The sequence below is a fragment of the Onychostoma macrolepis genome, chromosome 20 (genome assembly GCF_012432095.1).
Source record: "Onychostoma macrolepis isolate SWU-2019 chromosome 20, ASM1243209v1, whole genome shotgun sequence".
NCBI lineage: Eukaryota > Metazoa > Chordata > Actinopteri > Cypriniformes > Cyprinidae > Onychostoma > Onychostoma macrolepis.
The window spans coordinates 11,095,542-11,121,227 of record NC_081174.1 but is presented as its reverse complement, the minus strand read 5'-3'; the positions used below and the strand labels follow the sequence as shown (position 1 = coordinate 11,121,227).

The following is a 25,686-nucleotide window of genomic DNA, read 5'->3' as shown; positions in this document are numbered from 1 at the left end:
TATTTTTTAATATTACCGTTTTTCATGTATTTATAATCAAATAAATGCAGCTTTGGTGAGCATAAGAAAAAAACTTACAGACCCTAAACTTTTGAAAGGTAGTGTGCCTATTCTGTGTACAAGTGTGTAATTGCACAATTAGTGTGAGTTTTCAGTCCAGTGAGTGAATGTACCTGCTCCAAAGCATATGCAGAGTTAAAGACCCCGCTACTGCTGGAGCTGGCCGAGGCGGAGCTGTCCGCTGAACTGCCTGATGGAGTGCCTGTTCCTGAGCTCTTCACCGTCAGACTCTGCTCATCAGAGAAACCCAGCTGATTCAACAGCTTCTGGTCACGATTCATTGTCAGCTGGAATTTATAAAGAAGACTGTTAGCATGAATCCATAATAAAGATTCATATGAAGAGCTTGCTTAGTATGAACTTTCATAAAAATGCTTCAAATATTATTTATTCATTTAACCTCTTAACTGTCACCGTCCCCTCTGTGGGACGCCTACGTTTACATCACTATTTTACAATTAAATCCTAATCTAATCATGACAAACTATATATCGTTGGAAAGGTCTAAGACTCCTAAATAGGTATTTTACAACTTTTTCTGTTAAAAAATTATGTAGGAAAAGTAATAGATTAATTTATGACAAGAGTGCACCTGAAAAAAAATCTACATCATAACAGGAATTCTGACCTTTGTCACAGAAAGTCTTCTTAGTTGCCTTTTTCTCTATCACGAATTAGAAATCAGAAGAAATTATTTATCAGTAGAAAACGTAAAATCTCATAATTCATCCTTGGAAACCCATTTTAAAATCAGACATTGCATTAAATGGTACATTAAAATCATGTTACAAAATATTTTCATTCATGAATTATAAAAATTTAAGTTTGGATAGTGCACTATAATGTCTCTGTTCAAAACTGTGAGTGACAGTTAAGGGGTTAAAAAAATAAAAAAATAAATAAACATTTGAAAGTTTTGAAGTTCAGACTTCTGTAGGCAGTTATTTTTTAAAATGCCAAATTATTGGCCATTTTAGTAACAAATCTTTTAACTAAAACTTAAACCAAAACTAAAACATTTTTGTTATTGGAAATATAAAAGATAAAATAAAATATAACTATTAGATGAAAAACAAGCTAAACAAAAATTAGAAATGTTGCTCTGGCAACAAAATGAAGTATAAACTGATATAAAAATAAATGAAAATATTTTAGAAATATATATAAAAAAACTAAACCTAATAAAATTGCAAAGATAATTCAGATGGATAAGAACTATAATAGTATATTCAAATACTAAAATAACACCGATAACAATAATCAACACAAATAAACTGTGTTTATTGTTCACTCTAGGAAAGCAAACTAGGAAAACTAGTCGTAGTTTCAGTCGTTATCAATAAATAAAAATCAAAGCTTAATCTGTTAAAAGCATTTTTGTTTGATGAACAATACCTGAAATAAAATTAAATATAAATATTAGATGATAATTAAATGTAAATTAGACATCTTACATTAGCAACTAACTGAAACAAGTGTGATAAGTGTACTAAACTGTAATAAAACTACAATTGAAATAAAAACAAATTAAAACAACTATTTGGAAATAATAGTTAATTTTAAAAAAATAATAATAAAAATGACAAAAGCATATGACAGAATTACTAAAAATTAAACAAAAATAAAAATGAAAACTGAAAAATAAAAGCTTATTCAAAATATTAATAAAAACTAAAATAGTACATAACGCCAAAATAACACTGGTAACAATAACCCATACAAATAAATAATGTTTAGTGTTAGCTAGAACTAGAAATCGGTCTGAAAACAAATGCGGTCATTATAGCTGCCACATTCTCACACAGTGCTGGCCTGTGTTGTAGGAGTGTTTGGCACCTGTGCACTGCTCAGATATGACTGCGGCCCATCACAGTTAGTGTTTGACTCACCATGCTGTCATTGGCAAATATCTGCACATTGTCCACCGGACAGCTGAGCTGCTCGGCTATCTTCCATCTGATGCTGCCTATGGTCTCGTTGCTGTGGGCCTGCACACATTCACATTAACACAAACACATAAGGGCCGTTTTGATCCATCAATTAAAATCAAGCACAGCAAATTCCAGTCAGTTGAGTCACGATCACTCAACAGACTGCTGTTTATTAATATCACATTTGGTTTCTCATGCCGAACCTCCACCTGCCATTTATCAATGTTCCTCTATTCTCCAAATAGGGAGAATGTTAATCAAGTCTTCCATTTATATCAACTCTATTTACAGTCTGTCATAAGTGTGTGCATTTGAGTCATGAGCGCCAGAACTGCAAGAAGTGTGTGTGATGTTACCTCCAAGGTGAATGTGTCTTTGGTAGATTCGTAAGTGATGTGAAGTGTAACAGGATGGCCGTGGAAAGACGCTCCATGAGGTAGAATAGTTCGAGGAACAGAATACAGGTCCTGAAACAGATCCAGCGGGACGACAGTCAGTACCATGTGACCTGGAAACTCATTTTCCATTTCAAACCAGTGTGAAGATATAATCATTTAAATGCTGGCTGTCATAAAATTGTTTATGAAATCAGCTCTACAGATTCAAAGATTTTTAGATATTATAAAATGAATCCTAATATACACTACTGCTAGTGCAGGATTAAACAAACAAAAAAAGAAATTAATTCCTCTATTGAGCAAGAAATTTTTTAATTGATCAAAAGCAGCAGTAAAGACATTTATAAATGTCTGTTTTTCTTTTCTTTTTTTTACTTTCTATTCATCAAAGAATACCAAACAAAATGTATCACACAGTTTACACAAAAATATTAAATCAGCACAACTGTTTTCAGCATTGAATATAATAATAAATGTTTCTTAAGCAGCAAATCAACATATTAGAATGATTTCTGAAGAGTCATGTGACACTGAAGACTGGAGTAATGATGCTGAAAATTCAGCTTCGCACCACAGAAATAAAATCCATTTTAAAATATATTAAAATTAGTGTTGTCAAATGATTAATCACATCCAAAAAAAAAAAAGGTTTGTGTTTACATAATATGTGTTTGAGTACTGTTTATATTTATTATGTATATATAAATATTTACATGTATATATTTATATTATATATGAATATACCTAATAAATATACACAGTACACACACACGTATATTGTGAAAACAAAAACGTTTATTTTGGATGCGATTAATCGTTTGACAGCACTAATTAAAACAGTAAGTAGTTATTTTAAATTGTAGTAAAAAAGTAGTGTATATTACTTAATATTATTCAATAACAGGACATCAATAACAAAAATAAAATCTAATGTATATGTTATTATAACACATTTAATATATTAGAATTATTACCTTTATTAAGAATTATTACTAAAACATATTAGTAGTTTATTTAGAACTATTACTAAAACATAAGCATACGCTATAAAAATACATAAAATGAAAAAAAAAATAATAATTATATTAATATATGTTTCCTGCTTACTAACAACTATTGAACCAATTTCCTGAGGTAAATGTAACATTAGATGAGCTCCTGCATATTTTACAGCAATGAATCTGCCATTTCGAATCCTTTTTCCATGAATAAGCATTTCAATGAATTGGCAAATGAATTCCAGCAATAAGCTACTGAGCTTCATATTACACGATTTACTCAAATTCATAGATTAGACAAAAGTGCTACAGGCCAAAAGCACTTCCTGCGCCAAATGTCTGTCAATAACCGACCAATTAGTGTCTGTTAGACTGAACGGGTGTCAAAATGCCTGCCTCTCTTTCTGAATACGCGCAGGAATCAACACCGTATCAGATGCCTTTCGCTGTGCTCTGGTATGATTATTCCTGAATGCACTAAATTGTGCGACAGACTCTATGCCAGATTTCAGGAACTGAACAGCTGGAGAAACGAGGAGACAGTGAATGTTGCAGTCCACCAATGTTCAGACTTCATCATTCCACAGCTGCGAGTCTGACAACTATCTAACACATTAAGAGAATTAATTAGCAAAGTCTGTCGTTCAATGATGTTGCTACATTTGACTTTTACAGCTTGCTGGTTTCTTCTCCGAGACTGACTGATGCTTTCAAACAGAGATCAACTGTAAGTCATTTAAGATTAATATTAACGCAATAGTCAAAAGAGGCTGATATAAAGTTTTGCGCTCAGATACACGAAGCAGTGTGTAACCCAGTCTTTGTGTGTGTGCACTGGTTTGGGTGGTTTATGGGGACACAAATTTGTGCAATGATATGGGTATGACAGAGGTATCACATTGTGGAGGTGGTTTATGTCTGCCTATGTCCCCATAATTCAAAAAAATACTAAAAATGCACAAAGTTTTCTGCAAGGTGTAGGTTTAGGTGTAGGGTGATAGCAAATACAGTATTTACAGCATAAAAACCATTATGCCTATGGAGAGTCCCTCTAAACCACAAAAACCAACGTGTGTGTATTGGCTCTCACCTCTATTGTGATGACATAACGCTCTGCCAATAAGAGAAGTCTCTCAATGATCACTAGTTTACTGGACCTGAGGACAGAGATGGTTATGAACTTCAATACATTTTCATGTAATACATATCAATCTTGATATTAATGACCTCAAACTCTTTCTGAACAACCTTCAGATCAATTAAGACTGTTGCATAACACCAAGTCCAATGCAACTAAATGACAAAGTATTAAATGTGGGATAAATGTGAGTTGTTCAAGATAAAACAAAAAAACCCAAACAGAATAGAACAAAAAACAAAAATGAATCCAACAAAACAAAAAACAACAAATCAAAAAATAGAACAAAAAGCAAAAAATCAATACAAAAAAACAAAAAACCAACCCAAAACAAACAAACAAAAACAATAAATCGAAAAAGCAACAAAATAAAACAATTGCAGTACATACAGGTGCTGGTCATATAATTAGAATATCATCAAAAAGTTGATTTATTTCACTAATTCCATTCAAAATGTGAAACTTGTATATTATATTCATATTGTATATTATATTCATATTGTATATTATATATTATATTTCAAATGTTTATTTCTTTTAATTTTGATTATAACTGGCAACTAAGGAAAATCCCAAATTCAGTATCTCAGAAAATTAGAATATTACAAAGAAAGGATTTTTAGAAATCTTGGCCAACTGACAAGTATGAACATGAAACGTATGAGCATGTACAGCACTCAATACTTAGTTGGGGCTCCTTTTGCCTGAATTACTGCAGCAATGCGGCGTGGCATGGAGTCGATCAGTCTGTGGCACTGCTCAGGTGTTATGAGAGCCCAGGTTGCTCTGATAGTGGCCTTCAGCTCTTCTGCATTGTTGGGTCTGGCATATCGCATCTTCCTCTTCACAATACCCCATAGATTTTCTATGGGGTTAAGGTCAGGTGAGTTTGCTGGACAATTAAGAACAGGTATATCATGGTCCTTAAACCAGATACTGGTTGCTTTGGCACTGTGTGCAGGTGCCAAGTCCTGTTGGAAAATGAAATCTGCATCTCAATAAAGTTGGTCAGCAGCAGGAAGCATGAAGTGCTCTAAAACTTCCTGGTATACGGTTGCGTTGACCTTGAACCTCAGAAAACACAGTGGACCAACACCAGCAGATGACATGGCACCCCAAACCATCACTGACTGTGGAAACTTTACACTGGATCTCAAGCAACGTGGATTGTGTGCCTCTCCTCTCTTCCTCCAGACTCTGGGACCCTGATTTCCAAAGGAAATGCTAAATTTACTTTCATCAGAGAGCATAACTTTGGACCACTCAGCAGCAGTCCAGTCCTTTTTGTCTTTAGCCCAGGCGAGACGCTTCTGACGCTGTCTGTTGTTCAAGAGTGGCTTGACACTCTTTGTGAATCTCCCCCACATTTTTGAATGGGTTTTGTTTCACAATCGTCTCCAGGGTGCGGTTATCCCTATTGCTTGTACACTTTTTTCAACCACATCTTTTCCTTCCCTTCGCCTCTCTATTAATGTGCTTGGACACAGAGCTCTGTGAACAGCCAGCCTCTTTTGCAATGACCTTTTGTGTCTTGCCCTCCTTGTGCAACGTGTCAATGGTCGTCTTTTGGACAACTGTCAAGTCAGCAGTCTTCCCCATGATTGTGTAGCCTACAGAACTAGACTGAGAGACCATTTAAAGGCCTTTGCAGGTGTTTTGAGTTAATTAGCTGATTAGAGTGTGGCACCAGGTGTCTTCAATATTGAACCTTTTTTTTTAACAATATTCAAATTTTCTGAGATACTGAATTTGTGATTTTCCTTAGTTGTCAGTTATAATCATCAAAATTAAAAGAAATAAACATTTGAAATATATCAGTCTGTGTGTAATGAATGAATATAATATACAAGTTTCACTTTTTGAATGGAATTAGTGAAATAAATCAACTTTTTGATGATATTCTAATTATATGACCAGCACCTGTAGTTCTTTCTGTTCTAGCTTTGGTAAGGCTTAAGTTTAATAAATAATTTACTTAAACGTGCTTTACTTAAGACAATGAAAATGCAGCCAGCAACATCAGCTGAATCTCATCAACTGATCTGAAAGCTGCTCAACTCGCCTCAAATCTAGTCCTCATACCTGGATGGAGACTGCACTGATGTGGCGACCGTTGGCATAGCAGTAGCTGTCAGCATCTTGGTTGCCCGGGTAACAGCATGTGTGAGGGTCGGGCCGCCCAGCGCAGAGCTAGCAGCCTGTGTGTGATGTAAGAATGAATTTTATCACAATCATCATCATAAGGGGAAAAAAAAGTGTCATTTCACACTGTAACACTCACCTCCAATCTCTTATAGCAGTCAGCAATGAATTTCTTATGAAGAGATACTGAGTCCTGCAAAAAATTCACAAAGAAACAGAAAATGTTCATTAACAGCAAAATTATGGAATAGCAAGACTCAAAAAAAATGAAGGTTTGACTGTTTACCTTCTTCATTTTGGGGTTGAGGTTAATGTAGCTGTAAGTAATGATGAGCTGTATGGCTTCATTAGCAATGTCCTCGTCTGGAGATTCCATAGCGATCCTCCAGATGAAGTCCATCCCAGCCAGATCCAATCGCTCCACACACTGAGAGAGACAATCATATGTTTTTGTCTGTCAAGACAGGATTTTCCCACCAATTTCACTGAGAACAAACAGGAATCTCATACCAGTTGTGTTCCCTGCCGTTTGAGACGGTGATCACTGAGGTTCACATTCTCAAAGAAGGTCTTGAAAAGGTTAAACCCTGTAAAACATTGATGAAACACCACAGAAAACTCGCACACTCAGTACCCCTTTATGCAACTTCACACTGTGGTGCTTAACAAGGCCATTTTTTTTCTGTGGTAAATTTAGCACAGTAAGCGCAGTGGTTTCCTGCAGATGTATAGGAGACGTGCAATACCTTAAGGTGCTATAATGTGGAAATACTGTGGTTTTAAGTTGAAGAAGTGAGTGAACTGTGGTTGAACTTTTACCGTTCATAGTGATCTCATAAGGCTCGAGCTTGAGGATCTTTTCTTTAAAGAGCTGCTGTTGAACGTCACTCTCTAGATCATGCTGTCCCTTGGTGAACCATTCGAAACACATCTACAGCAGAGTTGAACACCATCAAAAATACATACTTTGTCACAATAACAAAAATTCAGCAGTTTTTGAGCACTTGCAACACCAATTTTTACACCACAGAACTGAAAACCATTAAACACTATATTTAACAAGTTGGTAAAAATAACAAAAACCACAATGGCATTTAGCCTTCAATCCAAAGCATGTGTGGTTCATGCCACTTTTATTTTTAAGGACAACGATTAAATGGCACAATTAAAATTTAAACAAACAAACTAAATAAAACAAATAACAAACAAAAAAGACAAACCAATAAAAAAAAAATAAAAAAAATTGAAGCAAAACAAAAACTAACAAAAAAACACCACACCTCTCGATCCAGCTCGCACACATCCATGCCGGACACCAAGCATTCCCAGATCTCTTTGGCTCTATTCCAGACCAGGTACAGACTGGCCTCTTGCAGGAAGAATGCAAGGAACTTCAAGTGTCCCTCCAAATACTGGGAAAATGTGAAAAACAACAACAACAAAAAAAAATTAAAAATAAAACATCAGATAAATATATATAAAAAAATAAAACACTTCTCTTTTTTCATTCTTACCAAATGTGAGGCATAACATGAGTCACTTTGGTAGTCTACAAATATATTTTTGTACTGTGCTAATTTTTGGGTCAAACAGCAATATGATTCATCTTTAAACCAGAGGAAATTACTAGACTTTATTTACACTATCTTACTTAACTAGAAACTAGAAGTCGACCGCCTTTTTTGAGTGTTGTAGATGACTAAAAGAATGCTTATTTTATTTGCTACATGTTTGTGAACTGCTAGGGGAAAAAAATAAATAAATAAATAAAATGTAATACCATAATTTATTGTTATTATTATTCTTTTCCAAATATGTACCAAAAATGTCAAGCTTCATAGTACTGTTTTTTTAATAATCAAATACTTAGATTTGCACTGTTTTACATTATTTGAAATTATGCTTCTTTCACACCTTAGTAATTGTTATCGGCAAACTCTTTTTTTGACTGAGCTGTAATATAAACAATGATTAAATTCTTCGTATCACAAAGAGATAATGGACTTGTGGCAGCGCACCTCCTGATAGGTGTACCGCCCATCAACCAGCGTGGACCCAGAAAGACCATTGGATCCAGCGACGGACACGGCCAAGCGATGACATGACACCAGAGAGCCAGTGATCAGCTTCACTATCTCAAAGTTCTTCTTCAGGTCCTGGATTATACTCTGATAGAGGACACAACATGAAGTACAGTATAATCCAAAGCCATTTAAAGCGTGAAAAATGAGGTTCCTAGTTTATGTAGCACCACTTGCATGAAAAAAATAAATAGCCCAGATGGTTTGTCTGGACACTGTCTACACCTACCTTGTCCTGTTTCTGGTAGGTCTGTTTGATAAAAGACCGTGTAATCTCGTGAAGCTGCCGCAAGGCTGGAACCACCCACACCGTCTGAGGGTTAGTCTGCTGAGACGACTACAATACAAGCACAAACACACAGATATAAACACACAGTGACATCAACCATAACACACATGGTGCATTCATGGAATACGGTAATCTCCATCTGGGTCAATGACGTATAAATATGTCCACAACTTTAATATGGTTTATTAACGTTTATACCATTTTCAAGAAAAAGTTTAAATTTAATGACTGTAAAAATGTCATATGGTACAACCAAAGTAACAAAATAATAAACTTAAAAACAAAAAAATTGTTCCCAAATTAAAATATTTACTAAATTATAAATGTAAGTTTTTGAGGGGGGGGGGTCGCACCACGTGACATTTTACAACCTGAACTAACCTTGTCTTGTCATAAAATGGTCAAATTATCATACATTTTGAGAGACTTCTTGACCTTGAGTCATGAGGGTCTGGGGTTCACTCTATGATATAATTTTGTCTTGAAATATTTTGTCTTGAAATTATTTATTTATTTATTTTTGAATGAACAGGAAGAAGAAATTAGCATCACGTCATTGACCCATCGAACAACCCAGGCATTGGTTAGAGTCTCGGATTTCCAAAAGTTTCAAATAGTCCAACAAAAGATTGAAGCCAATAGTCAAAACATCATTAGTTTTTCCAATAGATATTTGGATGTGAAGATCAAACCCTCAGAAGTGCCCTTTGTAAATCACATATATCTTTACAGTCCGTCCCAGTGAATCAAATGGCAATCATCAGTTTGAAAATCAAATTCTGTTCATGTGAGATTCAGGCTGAGTTATGATTGGTCAGTGTTATAAACTAAAGGGGTGGGTCTTCTCTTACTTTAGCCAATGAGCTCGGTTTCTTCTTGCCCCAGGTGCCAGTAAGAAAAGAGACCTGTGTCTCGCTGGGAGACTTTGAATCCTCCTGTATTTGCATCTAAAGACATAAACTTTCAGTATTCATTGAGCGCCACTAAGAGTTTATGCGGCAGACGCTGCACCGAAATCACATCAGAGGCTGAAGCGCAAAGATTGAGCAAAGTGAATGCCTGTGTGTATGTACAGTATCTCACATAAGTGAGTACACCCCTCACATTTTTGTAAATATTTTATTATATCTTTTCATGTGACAACACTGAAGAAATGACACTTTGCTACAAATGTGAAGTAGTGAGTGTACAGCTTGTATAACAGTGTAAATTTGCTGTCCCCTCAAAATAACTCAACACACAGCCATTGATGTCTAAACCGCTGGCCACAAAAGTGAGTACTCCCCTAAGTGAAAATGTCCAAATTGGGCCCACTTTCACGAAGTGCCCCTCAAGCTATGTTTCACATACATGTATGAAATTCGGTAGACACAAGTAACACACCAATACTTAAAAAAAAGGTCTCTTGGTACGAAGTCCGAAACCCAACAAGAAGTTTGAATTTTGTGCTGTTTTTGCCATTTTCAGGCATTGTATTTAAATGAACTCCAAATTGGGCCATTTTCTCTCCCCGGTGTCATGTGACTCGTTAGTGTTACAAGGTCTCAGGTGTGTTAAATTTGGTGTTATCGCTCTCACTCTCTCATACTGGTCACTGGAAGTTCAACATGGCACCTCTTGGAAAAGAACTCTTTGAGGATCTGAAAAAAAGAATTGTTGCTCTACATAAAGCGTAGGCTATAAGAAGATTGCCAATACCCTGAAACTGAGCTGCAGCACGGTGGTCAAGACCATACAGCGGTTTAACAGGACAGGTTCCACTCAGAACAGGCCTCGCCATGGTCGACCAAAGAAGTTGAGTGCACGTGCTCAGCATCATATCCAGAGGTTGTGTTTGGGAAATAGACGTATGAGTGCTGCCAGCATTGCTGCAGAGGTTGAAGGGGTGGGGGGTCAGCCTGTCAGTACTCAGACCATACGCCGCACACTGCATCAAATTGGTTTGCATGGCTGTCGTCCCAGAAGGAAGCCTCTTCTAAAGATGATGCACAAGAAAGCCCGCAAACAGTTTGCTGAAGACAAGCAGACTAAGGACATGGATTACTGGAACCATGTCCTGCGGTCTGATGAGACCAAGATAAACTTATTTGGTTCAGATGGTGTCAAGCGTATGTAGCGGCAGCCAGGTGAGGATTACAAAGACAAGTGTGTCTTGCCTACAGTCAAGCATGGTGGTGGGAGTGTCATGGTCTGGGGCTGCATGAGTGCTGCTGGCACTGGGGAGCTACAGTTCATTGAGGGAACTCCATGCCCAAGAGGCAGTGCTGGAAAATAATGGTGGCCACACAAAATATTGACACATTGGGTCCAATTTGGACATTTTCACTTAGGGGTGTACTCACTTTTGTGGCCAGCGGTTTAGACATTAATGGCTGTGTGTTTAGTTATTTTGAGGGGACAGCAAATTTACACTGTTATACAACCTGTACACTCACTACTTTACATTGCAGCAAAGTGTCATTTCTCCAGTGTTGTCACATGAAAAGATATAATAAAATATTTACAAAAATGTAAGGGATGTACTCATTTCTGTGAGATACTGTATGTGTGTGTGAGAGAGAGATGAGGCAAGCTGAAACTAAACTGCCAAAAATATACATCTAGCGCCAGAGACAGAACAACACCTTTATACTCCCAGATCAGCTCTTAAAATAGCCCGCTGCACAGATTCTAGCCTGATAAAGAAGCCAGGAAGCTCGAAAATGTGTGTCATTGCATTGCTGTGGGAGTATGTGTGTATATTTTGTGTTTATGGTCCATAATCTTCTGAATATGGATCTTCAGGAAGGAGCATAAAGCAGAAGGAGTAGTACAGGAAATCTGTGTAAGAGTGAGGGACCCTCACTCCAATTCAGACCACCAGAAGCAAGCCAGACAGTGACTTTCCATAATGACAGAACAACAAATAATAGTAACTTCATAAAAAATTAATCATATTCATGTTGGTCATTTATCTAAATCCGTTCATACACTACAGGTGAAGTGAGCAATAGTTTTTGGAGTTTGTTGTTTATGGGAATTGTGATATCAGCTCACTTTCTTGATGTCCTCAATGCATTTGATTATGTAGTTCCTCTTGATGGTTTCTTTGACGGCGTATGCGTCGCTGAGGATGGTGAGGTGTTCTTCCAGGGCCTGCTGCACTAGAGTGGTAGGAAGGGTGGGGAGATGCGCCAACTCCCACAACACTTCCAACACCTGAAACACAAGCCACAAAAAACACACAGATACTGTGTTTTTACATCAAAATATTTCATAAGTCGTATCAATTTTTTTGTCATGCTCCAAATCCCCTTTTCACAAACTAGCATTTCAAATATAATTTATTCTAACAAGTGTAAAAGTCTTAATTGTCAATTTTATGCATTGTTACCGAATAAAAGTATTTATTTCTTTAGAATAAATTCATATTGAACCAAATCAAATTAAAAGTATTGTAGGTGGTAGCATATTAAATGGTAAATAGCACATTAAAATCTGCTGTCAAATATATAAAATAACTTGAATTAAAGCTGCAAGCAGCGTTTGCAATATGCATTTAAAGTGGTAAATATAGGAGGAATATGTCAAAATCATTTATATGTGCCAAACTTCCTGCTGCCAGCTGGTGGCACTATGACTATGACTGAAAATTAGCCTAAAGATGTGTTCAGGCCAGGACTCTTATCGAATGTGCGAAGTTTGGGGCAGATCGGACAATGTATGGCTGAGTTAAAACAACTTCCTTTTCCACGGCGAAACATCAAACTTTGTCAGGCTGCCACGGACATGCCCTTTTAATGAAAACTCAAGATCTTCACAATTTAACATTGCAAAGGCCTTTAGAGTAGACTGACCAAATATAACATTGATGCCATTAAATCTCTGGGAGGAGTTTGTTAGCACGTAAAACATGTCACTTCCTGTTGCCAGCAAGAGGCGCTATGAATATAATCTGAATATGGGCATGGAAATGTGTTCAGGTCAGGAGTCTTATCAAACATGTGAAGTTTGGGGCAGATTGGACCTGGTATGTCTGAATTATAACAACTTCCTATTTCATGGCGAAACATTGAAGTTTGTAAGGATGCTACGGACACGACCTTCAACGAAAACTCAAGATCTTCGCAATTTAATGTCAAATTTGGTGTTGATATGTTTAAATCTCTAGGAGGAGTTCATTTAAATACAATGCCTGAAAATGGTAAAAACAGCACAAAATTTGCAGAGAAAATTCAAAATAACAGACTTCCTGTTGGGTTTCGGACTTCGTACCAATATACGTTTTTTTAGGTATTGGTGTTACTTGTGTCTACCGAATTTCATACATGTATGTGAAACATAGCTTGAGGGGCACTTTGTTGAAATTTTATAGGTGGCGCTATTGAGCCATTTTGCCACACCCATTTCAAATGTAAATTGTTGCCAGTTCTAGCGTCTGTGCAAAGTTTCATGAGTTTACGAGCATGTTTATTCCCTAAAAAATGCATTTTGGAGAAGAAGAAACAGCAATTCCAATAGTCCTCACACCATAGGTGCTAGGGCCCTAATAAAGTTGCCTAAAATAAACTTGAATAAATAAACCAGACCACCTTCAAGTGGCACACAAAAGTAAAGGAATATATTAAGATTGTATAATATAATTCTAATATGCAATATTAAATATAAAAATGTATTTACTTAATATTGTAATATATTACAATTTTATTATATAATTAAATCACTGTTCTAATATTAACTAATATAATAATGAGGTGGTTTGGGTTTCAAAAAATTGTGTGAATCGAATATGTAAATATTATATGAAGTATTTTCATATTCTGTTTATGCATTTATACCCGGAGCAGTGTTTGTTTAAAGATTTAAAGATTCCTCATGCATTTTATGATTTAATGCAAATTAATCTTTAAATAAATAAATCTTAAAGATCTCTTAAGGTTAAATAGTTAATTGCAATCATTTGTCCCCCAATTATTCAATGACCAATATCTGACAATCATCCATTTCAGAAACAAAAAAAATCATTACAGTGCAAACTTTCACCAGCTTCAACAGTTCTACATCAATCACTGGCTGTCACATTTCAGCATTGTAGCTTATTAGCAGCTAGACCGGTTCAAAGCCTAACTTTCAGTTCAGTTTTAGTTGAGAGACAGAAATACACATACAGTTTCATATATACATATGAACGGCACATACCTTTCCTGTGGTTGCCTCAGAGCGAGCCTCCCTGCCGATCCGTCCAATCAGACTCAGAAGCTTCTGTCTCACGCGATCACTCTCCACCTCCCAGCTCTGAAAACACACAAGGCACAGTCAGAAACAGCTCATAAAGATGAAAGAGTCAAAAGGATGATAGACAAGACCTTCTGTATGAGGACAAAGAGGTGGCTGAGCTGATCAAAGTTGAACTTGACGGCAGCAGCGGCGATGATGGTGTGGATGTTCTCTATCACAGTGGAGGACTGACCAGCCTGCACATAAAATATGATGCATGTCAATGCATGTCACATGCGAAACCAAACTATATAAACTGATTTAAATGGAATTTTACTACACACACACACGATACAATAATTTCTGGATATGAAGTCCACGGTACGATATTTATTGGGATATTTTAAAGTTAAATTCTTCTATCTAATGCACTTTGAGAGTTCAAAATGAAGAGCTCCAAAATGAAGAGCTCAAAAACATTAACTAAGAAAACTTAAGTCAGTCAATTGACTTGTACCTGAACTTCAAAAGTGTTAGCTCACCCAAAAATGAAAATTCTGTCATTACTCACCCTCATGCCCAACTCAATTCGAGCAGCTGAGTCCTTAGCCATCTTCAAGAAACGGCTAAAGACACGTCTTCCATCTTTATTTGACCCTCTAACTCCAGCACTCTCTATTCGTTTTCTAACTACTTGTTTTCTTTTAAAAAAAGGCCTCTAACACTAGACTTCTCTTAATAGCATATTATTGCTCTTTTGTTGGTTTTGATTGTTTGTATTATCATCATTTGTCAGTCGCTTTGGATAAAAGCGTCTGCTAAATGACTAAATGTAAATGTTCCAAACCCATAAGACCTTCGTTCATCTTCAGAACACAAATTAAGATATTTTTGATGAAATCTGAGAGCTCTCTGACCCTCCATAGACAGCAACACAACTGCAATGTTCCCAGGTCCAGAAACGTAGCAAGGACCATGTGACATCAGGGGTTCAACCGTAATTTTACGAAGCTATGAGAATACTTTTTGTGCGCAAAAACGACAATAAAAACAATTTATTCAACGATTCTTCTCCCCAAGTTACCGTCTTCTGCCATTTTGGAGAGTACCCCAGAATGTAATCAGCGTTGTTTACAAGCGCGTGCATGCTGAGCGTAAATAACGCTGATTAAGTTCAGGGATTTTAAGTTATGTGATTACGTTATTTCAATGACAGTAATAGCCATATATTGAAAAACAATTGCACTGTAAAAAAAAAAAAGTAAATTAATAATTCACACATTATTTTTACTTTACACTACAGTACAGAAATTACAATACTTCTTTCCTAATTTCTACACTTGAAAGAGATATTTTGAATTTGGACTGCATTTAAACCGCTAGCTGTTAGCAATTCATAATGCACTGTTAAGCTTTTATTTTGATGGAAAACTCCAGTTTCAGTGAAAACAGGCTTACAAAAACGCATCTCACTTCAAATCTAGTGAAATGCTGTAATCCATCTGGCGTGAAAAAGCATAAACTCAACAAGTTCGCTGTATTCATACACTGTGAATGGAGCAATTCTGAGGTGCAGAAAACACCGGATCATGAGCTGATCAACTGAAAGCGCTTTGAAACACGCAGCGAAAACAGACTTGATGAAGGAATTAAGCCATATTGTGCTTTTCAGTTTTAGTTCGTTTGACAGATACTGTGCCAAAGCATAATGGCCCAAAACACAACTTTAAAGACCTTTTATGTTAGAATAAGGAGTTTAAATATATTTGAAAAACTACACTTTTTGCCTGGAAGACCGATTGTTTCATATCGTCATGTGACCACGATGATATCGAGACCATATCATGCGATACCACGATATTGACAATACCATTACATCTCTAATATATACAGTATATTCTAATCTAATCTACAACATAATATAATATAAGGCAGGCTAACCATATTTTGCCTTGTCTTCTTGTGATATTTAAAAATATTTATTGCTGCTTTGAACTCGAAATCCCAGTACTTTTGTAGGATGCAGTCCTTGTCTTGTGAATTAATCTTAAGATTGTACACCGTTTCATTTCCATTCTGAAAATCAATGGGCATGTGGATGGACAGCAATTGAAATGCTGTCTATTCATTTAGCTCTTATTCAAATGTCTCAAGACATTTGAGAGCCTTCTGTGCAGTATATTTCTCAAAAACAACGTCAGAAATTCATGCAGCTTTGAATTTGATTTGAATAATATCTTTAAAAGACAAAACTCACCTGTATCTTCCATATTTTGGAGAGTTCATCCAATGAAAGCTTACTGCCCAACAGCTCAATGATTCCCTTTATTCTGTCACAGTACTGGGCCTGGTCAATGTTTCCTACAGCGCACACACACACACACACACACACACAGAGAGAGAGACAGATAAATATTTATTATTATTATTATCATTTTATTTTTTAATAAAAACAGGTTACACTTTATTTTGAGGTGTCCCTGTTACAGTCTAATTATACATTTAAATACGGAGTAATATTAATTAACTACATGTATGGTTAGGGTTAGGATTAGGGTTACTTGCATGTAATTATGCATACTTTATTGTTATTACAATAGTAAGAACATGTAACAAGGACACCTTAAAATTAAGTGCTACCTAAAAACATTATTCTCATACATCACTGAATGCAATAAAAAAAATAATCCTAAAATGTGACTCTGGACCACAAAACCAGTCTTAAATCGCTGGGGCATATTTGTAGCAATAGCCAAAAATACACTGTATGGGTCAAAATTATAGATTTTTCTTTTATGCCAAAAATCATTTGTATATTAAGTAAAGATCATATTCCATGAAGATATTTGGTAAATTTACTACTGTAAATATATCAAAACGTCATTTTTTATTAGTAATATGCATTGCTAAGAATTAATTTGGACAAATTTAAAGGCGATTTTCTCAATATTTTGATTTTTTTGCACCCTCAGATTCCAGATTTTCAAATAGTTGCATCTCAGACAAATATTGTCCTATCATGACAAACCATACATCAATGGAAAGCTTATTTATTCAGCTTTTGTATAAATCCCAATTTCAAAAAATTTACACTTAAGACTGGTTTTGTGGTCCAGGGTCACAAATAAGAGACTAGCTCCATTATAAACCCACTGATGTAAAAACATCAAAGTTTTCCATCTCTTGTCATCACATTTACTAAAATTTTAAAATCACAAACATGTAAAAAATAATCCATATTTTTCCCTTTATCACCCTCAACTTTAGAATTGGTACTTTTATAAACCAAAAGTTTTTTTTTTTTTTTTTAATCTGTAAAATCTCAGCAACCCAATACTAAGGCACCCTCCAAAAATCCTTATGAACATTAAATACATCAAGTAACATCATACGTTTATTATACAGTTCACACAAAACAACAACAAAGGCCATTTAGAAAAATACGAGCGAGAGCACAAGTGAAAGACGAAGTTAGCAAAAAAGGCAAAGTGAAAAATGAAAGAAAAACAAAAAGAAAGCAAAAGAAAGAGTGCAAAGTGAAAGTTAAACCAAACGAAGGCATTAAACTGAAAGAGAGGAGCAAAGGAGAAAGTGAAGGGGGGAAAAGAGAAAGTGTCAAGAGAAATGCAAACAGAACAAAGAGAGAAAAGACAATGAGGCGGTGTCGAATAAAGACACTTGAATAAAGAGATGACACAAATGAGTGGGTGAGGTGAAAAGGCTTCAGGCACAAAGCAACAGTTTGAGATTCTGGCTTCGGAACACTTTAACACTTAGATGATTCGCTCAGTGTGAAAGTGTGTGTTCTCATATACACAAGACACATTTATGTACTGCCTTTGGTTTCCAATCCAAAAATATTAACAGATTTGTCGTAGTTTTTGTCATTCAAAACTGGTTTTCGTTTGTGAAAAAATGTTGACAAAAATTGTGATTCTAAACATGCATTGTTGTTTTGTCAACTGCTGCTTTAAATGCTCAAGTGCACTGTTTTGAATGCTAAATTATGTCTAGGGCTGGGTGATAAATTATCATCATGATAAAATTTTTCATATCAGTCGATTATTTCTTTCAAGTTTAAAAGGCAGATGTTTGCTCCTGAGTGAAATTTGAAGAAACCAATAATTTTCGAAACGATCGGTCTGTGCGAGAAACTGAACAGTATTTATATCATTTTTTACCTCTGATACACCGCAATGTCCGACTGTCACAACATCCGGCGCGTGACGCGTCAACGGCTCTGAATATATATATACTAGGGATGCACCGAATCCAGGATTCGGATTCGGCCGAATATTGGACTTTTTGACGGGGTTCGGTTTCTGCCGAACCTTAAAAAAAAAATCCACCGAACCCTTAGCTTGCATTAAGCGCGCTACACTGGTCAACGTCACGCCGCCGTTGAGAACAGGAAGGTGTTTAAGGTGGACCGTTCGAATGCAGTATATGTGAGAAAGTGAAAATGGAACTCGTGAGCAGAAAAAGTGTTGTTTGGCAGTACTTTCAGTTGAAAGAAGGCGATTCAAGTCGAGCTACATGTTCAATTTGCAATGCCGATTTGTCTCGTGGTGGCAAGGACCCCAAACAATACACAACATCGCCGCTGTTAAAACATTTGCGTATTAAACATCCGAAAGAATACGAGTTGTGCATTAAAATAAAATAAAATGAAAAATACACTGCTGTGGACGTTGTTTACTTCATTAATGTGTTTACTGTGTTAATGGTCTGAGGATGGGAGTAGGATTCGGTATTCGGTTTCGGCAGAATCTTAACCAGTGGATTCGGTATTTGGCAGAACCCCAAAAATCTGGATTCGGTGCATCCCTAATATATACGTAGAGCAGGTTGACGCGTCACGCACCGGATGTTGTGACAGTCGGACATTGCGGTGTATCAGAGGTAAAAAATGATATAAATACTGTTCAGTTTCTCGCACAGACCGATCGTTTCGTGTCTTAGGACATCAATGTATCGTCACGAGCTGCAAGGTTTAATTTGGATTTGTGTGTGCATGTTTTTTTCTCTCTCAAAGATTGTGTGCCCATTGATGGGCATTATATGACTGACAGACTGCAACAGTTTGAGTTAAAAACCTTTGTTTGTGTTCTACTGAAGAAACAAAGTCACCTACATCTTGGATGCCCTGGGGGCAAGCAGATAAACATCAAATTTTCATTATTGGGTGAACTATCCCTTTAATTTATGTTCATTATCAAAAAACAGCAACTCTGTTTTGTGTATTATTTCCCATGTATGGCCTGTTGGTAAACCTACATGAAAGCAGATGACTAACAGGTCCAATATGAGTTTGATATGAAACCGAATGCTCATATGTTAAACTGCATCAGGGACTCTCTTACCTTCCAAAGCTATTGACAGCACTGAGTTTTCTACCAGCCAGTCCAGGAGTCGGTCTGTGTCAATGGCGTTCTTCACAGTCTTGGAAACTGTGCTTTCCTCAATGAGTTTCGTGACCTATCAGAGCACAAAGCCATCAACATGAGGGAAGAACTCAGGCGTGAACTTTAAGCTCCAGAGCACTAATATGTGGAAAAGAATTTGAACCTCTTTGAGGGAGTTCATCTTGGCACTGAAGTGGGGCGTCTTGAGCATTCGAAGAAGGATGTCCAGCCGAAGGTCATCCACGACGTTCACCAGCTCCCGCTGGAAACGCATGCAGAGGAGCTTAATAGCCGACAAGAGCTCTGGAATACTCACCAAACGCTTTAGAGAGAAAGAGACGTACATAAAAACAGAGACAAACAACAAGGGTGAGTTAAAGTCTCTCAAACATTACAGAAGACATTTTAATCATTTAAAACATGGTACTTAATCCAGATGAAAAATGCAAAACCAATGCAAATAAACAACGCTAATTATTGTAAATAATTTTCATTCTGAGGATTATGTAATTTTTTGTTTCTCTCTGAAACTGAATGTACTTTCCTTTATGAGGGTACCGTTTGTAATATGATTGAAAAAAAGTGATTTCAAACAGGGTTGCTACTTTATATTAAAATATAAAAAATTAAAATATTTCCATTAAATTTATTTCAACATTTAAACTAAATATAAATTTCAGCTCTAAAGTTATGAAACTCCAACACTACCTCCACAAAGTGAATGAAGAAATGCATACAGGTGCCTTACCTTGTCTTTCAGGTCTTTCTCCTCCAGGTTCTGCACGTATGTAATCATCTTATGGATGACTGGGTCCAGCATGGGCTACAAAATACAACAAAACCAACCACTTCAAGCTGAAGGTCACATTTAAGAATTCCCTTGAAATTTCTCTGGTAACCACTGTTCAAAAACATGTATTCAAATGTATTCTTTATGATTCAATACCATATATCAAAGCTATGTCTTTTACACAAGTTAAATTTGATTATATAAACAAGATATCCAAGGTTCAACTATATGTTAACAGGAAAGTATTGAATAATGTACTGTCAGCTGATCATTAGACCAAAATAAACCCAGACAGAGTGATCAAGAGCCCATAGTTAAGAGGATGTTAACACGCTACTTTCCAAATAGACAAATAAGACATGAAATGTTCATTTGATGATTTATAAATTGAAAATAATGTAATCTATCGGTCCGTCTATCTATCTCTCATACCAGATTAGACATATTTCAGAGAGTGTATTTTTTATTATTTTTTTTAAATTATGTATTTTTGAACACCTAGCTTATTAGTTTATCTAGACAAAAATAAATATAAAATGATTCAGATAAACTTAATAAACCTAATTAGCTGACTTGACCACAGAGCTTCAAACCAATCAGAATCAAGTATTCCAGGGTAACAAAACGTGAACAGATGAACCGCAGAAACACTCACCTGCACCAGGCTGGAGTTGAGGTATTCTGCACACACACCGAGCGGCTGAACCAGAGCTGATACACACTGAGGGAACACACATACACACATTTACATTCTACTATGCATCTTACCTCAAAAACAAATTGGTATAAAATGGCTAATTTTTAAATACATAATTTTTTTTGACACAGACACAAAGAGTAAACAAACACTTAAAGCTGCAGTCCGTAACGTTTTTTGAGTTAAAAATGATCCAAAATCAATATTTGAGCAAGTATCCATAACCAACCAGTGTTCAAAATTATCACCTTACTTTAGCCCGATTCACAACGGTAAGCTTATAATAACGTTTTCTAATTTGAGTGGTACTGGTAGGTTTTCGCGAGAAATTCGAGCATGCGGCTGCGTCATTACGCCATGTCTGTAAACATAAAGATTGAGTCTCGGCTACTAGGCTATCGCATGTGAGGATGCTGCAGGTGGTGGATTGTTAGCCTTTTCTCACAGCAGCTGGAAAAATTACATTTATCATTTTTATGGCGGATTGTAATCCAGAAAGGATTATGTGTTAATGAAACGCATGTAACTGAAATTAAATTATTCCAGTTTTAAATGTGTTTCTGATTACAGATAGCCTGGGATTACACAAGATTTGTATTTTAAAGAGAACCAGTTCGATTTCGAAGAATAATTTGCTTTTTGGGTTAAAATAATTCCTTAATATGAAATTCGAATGGTATGACAATTAAGAGATTAGACTAGGGATGCAACGATACCATTTTTTCAGAACCGACCCGATCCGATACTGAAGTTTTTTTTTTTTTTAAATCGATGTTGAATTTCTATTTTGTGTGTTAAACACAATCTACTACATATAGATAACTTCATTTTAATGAAAAATATATAATGAAAAAATATATAATCATAATCAATGATAAAAATACTATTATAAACTAGGTTAGCGGATAATTCAGCAGCAAAAGATACTCTAGAAAAATCATGGGTGCATAATTTTATAAAACCTAGTGAAACATTTTTATTTACAAATAAAAGTGAATAAGTGTAGGTCTAAATCTTGTAAAATGGTACACATTGCTCTTTGTATTGTTGTAAAATACATTCATGAAAAAACAAGCAAATACACATTTATATATAAATATATACTATAAAATTAAAAGACATTTCTTTTAAATCTATAGCACAGTAATGAATGCAGCAACATATGATAGATAGGACAAAACAAGAAAGACTATTAATAATCTTTCATTGCGCAAAAGAAATATAATACGAATGGCTCCAATACAGAGCGGCACAAAGCGCTTATGTACATCCCGAGCGCAGAATGATGCGCTTGAAGCAGCACGGAGTCACAGCGCGCAGGCTGCGCATCCCTCCGATTCCACACAGAAAAGTTCAAAGTACAAAGGGAAAAGATATTGATGCGTAGTGTATTAAATTGGTCAGTTGGTCAGAACAAACATGGCAGACGTGTTACTTGCTTGCACTGATGACAATATCCGGTGAAAATTCTTATTTGGGTAACATATTCCAAGACGTAGGCTAGAATCTGTGATTCCTGAGTACAGTATCCACACCGGTGCAGTGACTGACTGCCACACATTCACCTCAAAACATTAGATTCTAGGGATGTGCCCGAAGCCAAATACTTTATTTGGAAAGGCACGGATAATGGGTTCAAAAACGAATAACGAATAATTCTGCCCGAGTATTCGGCCGAGGCTGGCACACTCTGGTGTTTACTATGGTAACAGGTGAGCCAGGGCATCAGCACGATATTTTACACAAACCTCTAAAGTTGCGCAATAATGAGTGTGTGAAGTGAATGAATGTAAACTTTATGAATGAAAAGAGCGCGAATCAAACATTGCTTGCATTGCTGTTGCCTCTCCGTGCATCTCTCAGAAATCAGAGCTTGGCAAGAGTAATATCAACTAAAATATCATACACGTTCTATTATTTGTGTATATTTAAAAGGCAATGATTTAAACCTTATAGGCTACGATATGATACACAAATGAATGGAATAAGCGCAGCGCGATCACCAATCAAACAGCCGCGTTGCCGTCTCTGCGCGTCTCTCAAAAACCAAACCAGCTCACGGTCAAGAGTAGGCTAATCACCTTAGATACAGATACATTTTCTACTAGGCCTACTATAGGCCATTTTCTACTATGGGGTGTCGAATAAAGACACTTGAATAAAGAGATGACACAAATGCAGCTCTCTGTCAAGAGTAGGCTAATCAGCTTAGACACAGATACATATTCTACTAGGCCTACTATAACCGAATAAGGTATTAGACTTAAGTGAAATACTTTTTTAAACTGCGCAGGAACCGGTGAGCCAAAGGAAATCATGTTGTTTTATATAAACTTCTAAAATTACAACGCAGTAACAAGTTTGTGAAGTAAATGAGTGTGAAGTCTATGAATGAAATAAGCGCAAATAAAATAGCTGTTGCACTTGCCTTTTTCCATGCATTTCCTGGAAATTACTTAAATCAATTTCCATATTTCTAAACTGCATAGGAACCCTTACTGTTTTAATTAGAAGATATTTAAATATTTATTTATCTGATCACGAAAGATCCCCAGCTTGAGCTTGAACTCGAACTCGCGTTCCCCGAAGCACAACCGCACCTCATCTCCAAACACTGCCTATACAAGGGTATCGGTTCCGACTGTTAGAAGATATTTAAATAAATGTTACAATCATAAAAAAACTAAATATTTTAGTTAAACACAGCACATTTGTTCAGTGATAACTACAAAAAAAAAAAAAAAGAAAGGCTGTAAAACCATAGACATACAGTCTTATCAAGTATAACTGTATGAAGTTCCGGTTCAAGCTCCGCCTACTTCCGGTTTTATCCAAATACGAATAATTTTGTGATTGTTACAGATACAAATACAAATACTGGCTTTGCTGCACACCCCTATTAGATTCATCCGCGATTGTGCCGTGCCAGAGCACAACCCACGCAATTAAAATTATTCCGCATGTAACTGCAATTGCAGGTTTTAAACAGAGATGGCGACAAAGAGGCAAAACTTACGGACTGCAGCTTTAAAGGAACAGTTTGACAAGAAATGAAAATTCTATCATCCTTACTCACCATCATGTTGTTTCAAACCTGTATGACTAACTGTCGGGAGTGGATCAACTGCCATTGTATGGAAAAGAGCCATGAGAAGATTCTTTAAAATTTCACCATACAGGTTCGAAAAGACATGAGGGTGTCCAGATTTTTCATTTTTAGGCAAACTTTTCCTTTAATGGTGCCACAGAGGCACTTGATTAAATAGTGAACTACAAAATCAGGGATTTTTATACAACATTTACACAACATCTCTCCGCTGGCATACATCTCTTTAGAGATTTATGCCAGCACTGATGAATCACTCCTCTGTTCAGCATCAAATGACTTCTCATCCATTGGAGAGAATGAATGAATTAATCCAGTCAGTAGAAGAGAGGAGACAGCATCCATCTCTTGTTTTCTCGCTTTAATTGACTCTTAACCTCACTACAAATTAAATGGTTACTGTAGCAGGGCATTCCTTTATGTTTGAGATTAAAACATAGCTGGCGATGAACCAGCAGAGTTTCCTTTACGTGGCCACAGCAGGTCGTACATGTCCCTGAAAAGAATTCCTCCCCTTACGCTTGCCTCCAACTTCCTGTTCCTGTGTTAAGGCCATTTATATGCAAATCCTAAATCAAAGCATCTTTTCCCTGTCGCCAGCTCTATCTCTCAGCCCTGGCACCCAAATCATGCTAATGCCCACCTTCAAAAGACAAGCGGGCGGAACCAAAAACAAGGCGGCTTCACAGCTCCAAGACAAGGGGGAGCATTTACACGCTCGTACTAAAGAGGGAACGGACACCTCGTTTGCTAAAAATAATGAAGCCGTCAAACATTTTGAGAATCTGTCTGTCTGTCTGTTTTTTAAACCTGGTGTCTATCAGGTGAGATTAGACATTTCTGAGTTTTTTGTTTTTTTTTGGTCTTCTCAAACAAACAAACATCAACAACACTGATGGTAGAAAACTTTAAACCAAAACAAAAGATCTAAGCCAAACAAACATAAAAACAAAACAAAACACAAACAAAAAACAAAACAAAAATCACCAAAACAAAAGAATCTAAGCAAAACAAACAAACAAAACAAAAATTACCAAAACACAAAAATTTAAGCAAAACAAACAAAAAACTAAACCAAAACCACAAAAAGCCAAAACATGACATAACAGACAAATGTTTGACAAAAACAAACAAAAACAAAATGTTTTTAATTAGCACAACTAATTTATGTAAATTAAAAAATTTTTTTTTTAACTATTTTAACTAGATGAAAGAAATATCTAGATAAACTTGTTTATCTAATTAACTGACTCACTGACTCGCAATCAACTTGTGTTGGTTCTTTGACAACTAATTGATCATCCCATCTGTCTCTATCTTCTATCTATCTATCCATCCGTTTGACCCTATAAAACATTAGTTGGTGTTTGAGAGCTGTGGTTGAATTTTTTGCCATTATCCAACCAATTCAATTTTTTAACATTTTTCAGACAACCACATTACATCAAAGCGCTT

The 25,686-nt window shown here is 36.1% G+C and overlaps 1 protein-coding gene across 2 annotated transcripts in view; it reads right to left on the bottom strand.

Annotated features, from left to right (window-relative positions):
• The window catches only part of usp24 (ubiquitin specific peptidase 24), a 68,728-nt gene that overhangs the window by 27,467 nt on the left and 15,575 nt on the right, over positions 1-25,686 (bottom strand). Inside the window, exons 8-28 of one of the 2 annotated variants that reach the window (XM_058755002.1) lie at positions 21,084-21,149; positions 20,387-20,461; positions 19,802-19,960; positions 19,597-19,711; positions 16,491-16,594; positions 14,383-14,490; positions 14,216-14,311; positions 12,074-12,235; positions 9,889-9,984; positions 8,978-9,085; positions 8,686-8,835; positions 7,948-8,079; positions 7,487-7,598; positions 7,178-7,254; positions 6,954-7,094; positions 6,807-6,860; positions 6,608-6,723; positions 4,478-4,544; positions 2,348-2,458; positions 1,950-2,048; positions 174-347 (exon numbers count right to left, since the gene is read on the bottom strand). In XM_058755002.1, the coding sequence (XP_058610985.1) occupies positions 174-347; positions 1,950-2,048; positions 2,348-2,458; positions 4,478-4,544; positions 6,608-6,723; positions 6,807-6,860; positions 6,954-7,094; positions 7,178-7,254; positions 7,487-7,598; positions 7,948-8,079; positions 8,686-8,835; positions 8,978-9,085; positions 9,889-9,984; positions 12,074-12,235; positions 14,216-14,311; positions 14,383-14,490; positions 16,491-16,594; positions 19,597-19,711; positions 19,802-19,960; positions 20,387-20,461; positions 21,084-21,149 (2,322 nt within the window). The remainder of the gene's footprint in view (positions 1-173; positions 348-1,949; positions 2,049-2,347; positions 2,459-4,477; positions 4,545-6,607; positions 6,724-6,806; positions 6,861-6,953; positions 7,095-7,177; positions 7,255-7,486; positions 7,599-7,947; positions 8,080-8,685; positions 8,836-8,977; positions 9,086-9,888; positions 9,985-12,073; positions 12,236-14,215; positions 14,312-14,382; positions 14,491-16,490; positions 16,595-19,596; positions 19,712-19,801; positions 19,961-20,386; positions 20,462-21,083; positions 21,150-25,686) is intronic. The other variant, XM_058755003.1, reaches the window with a different exon arrangement.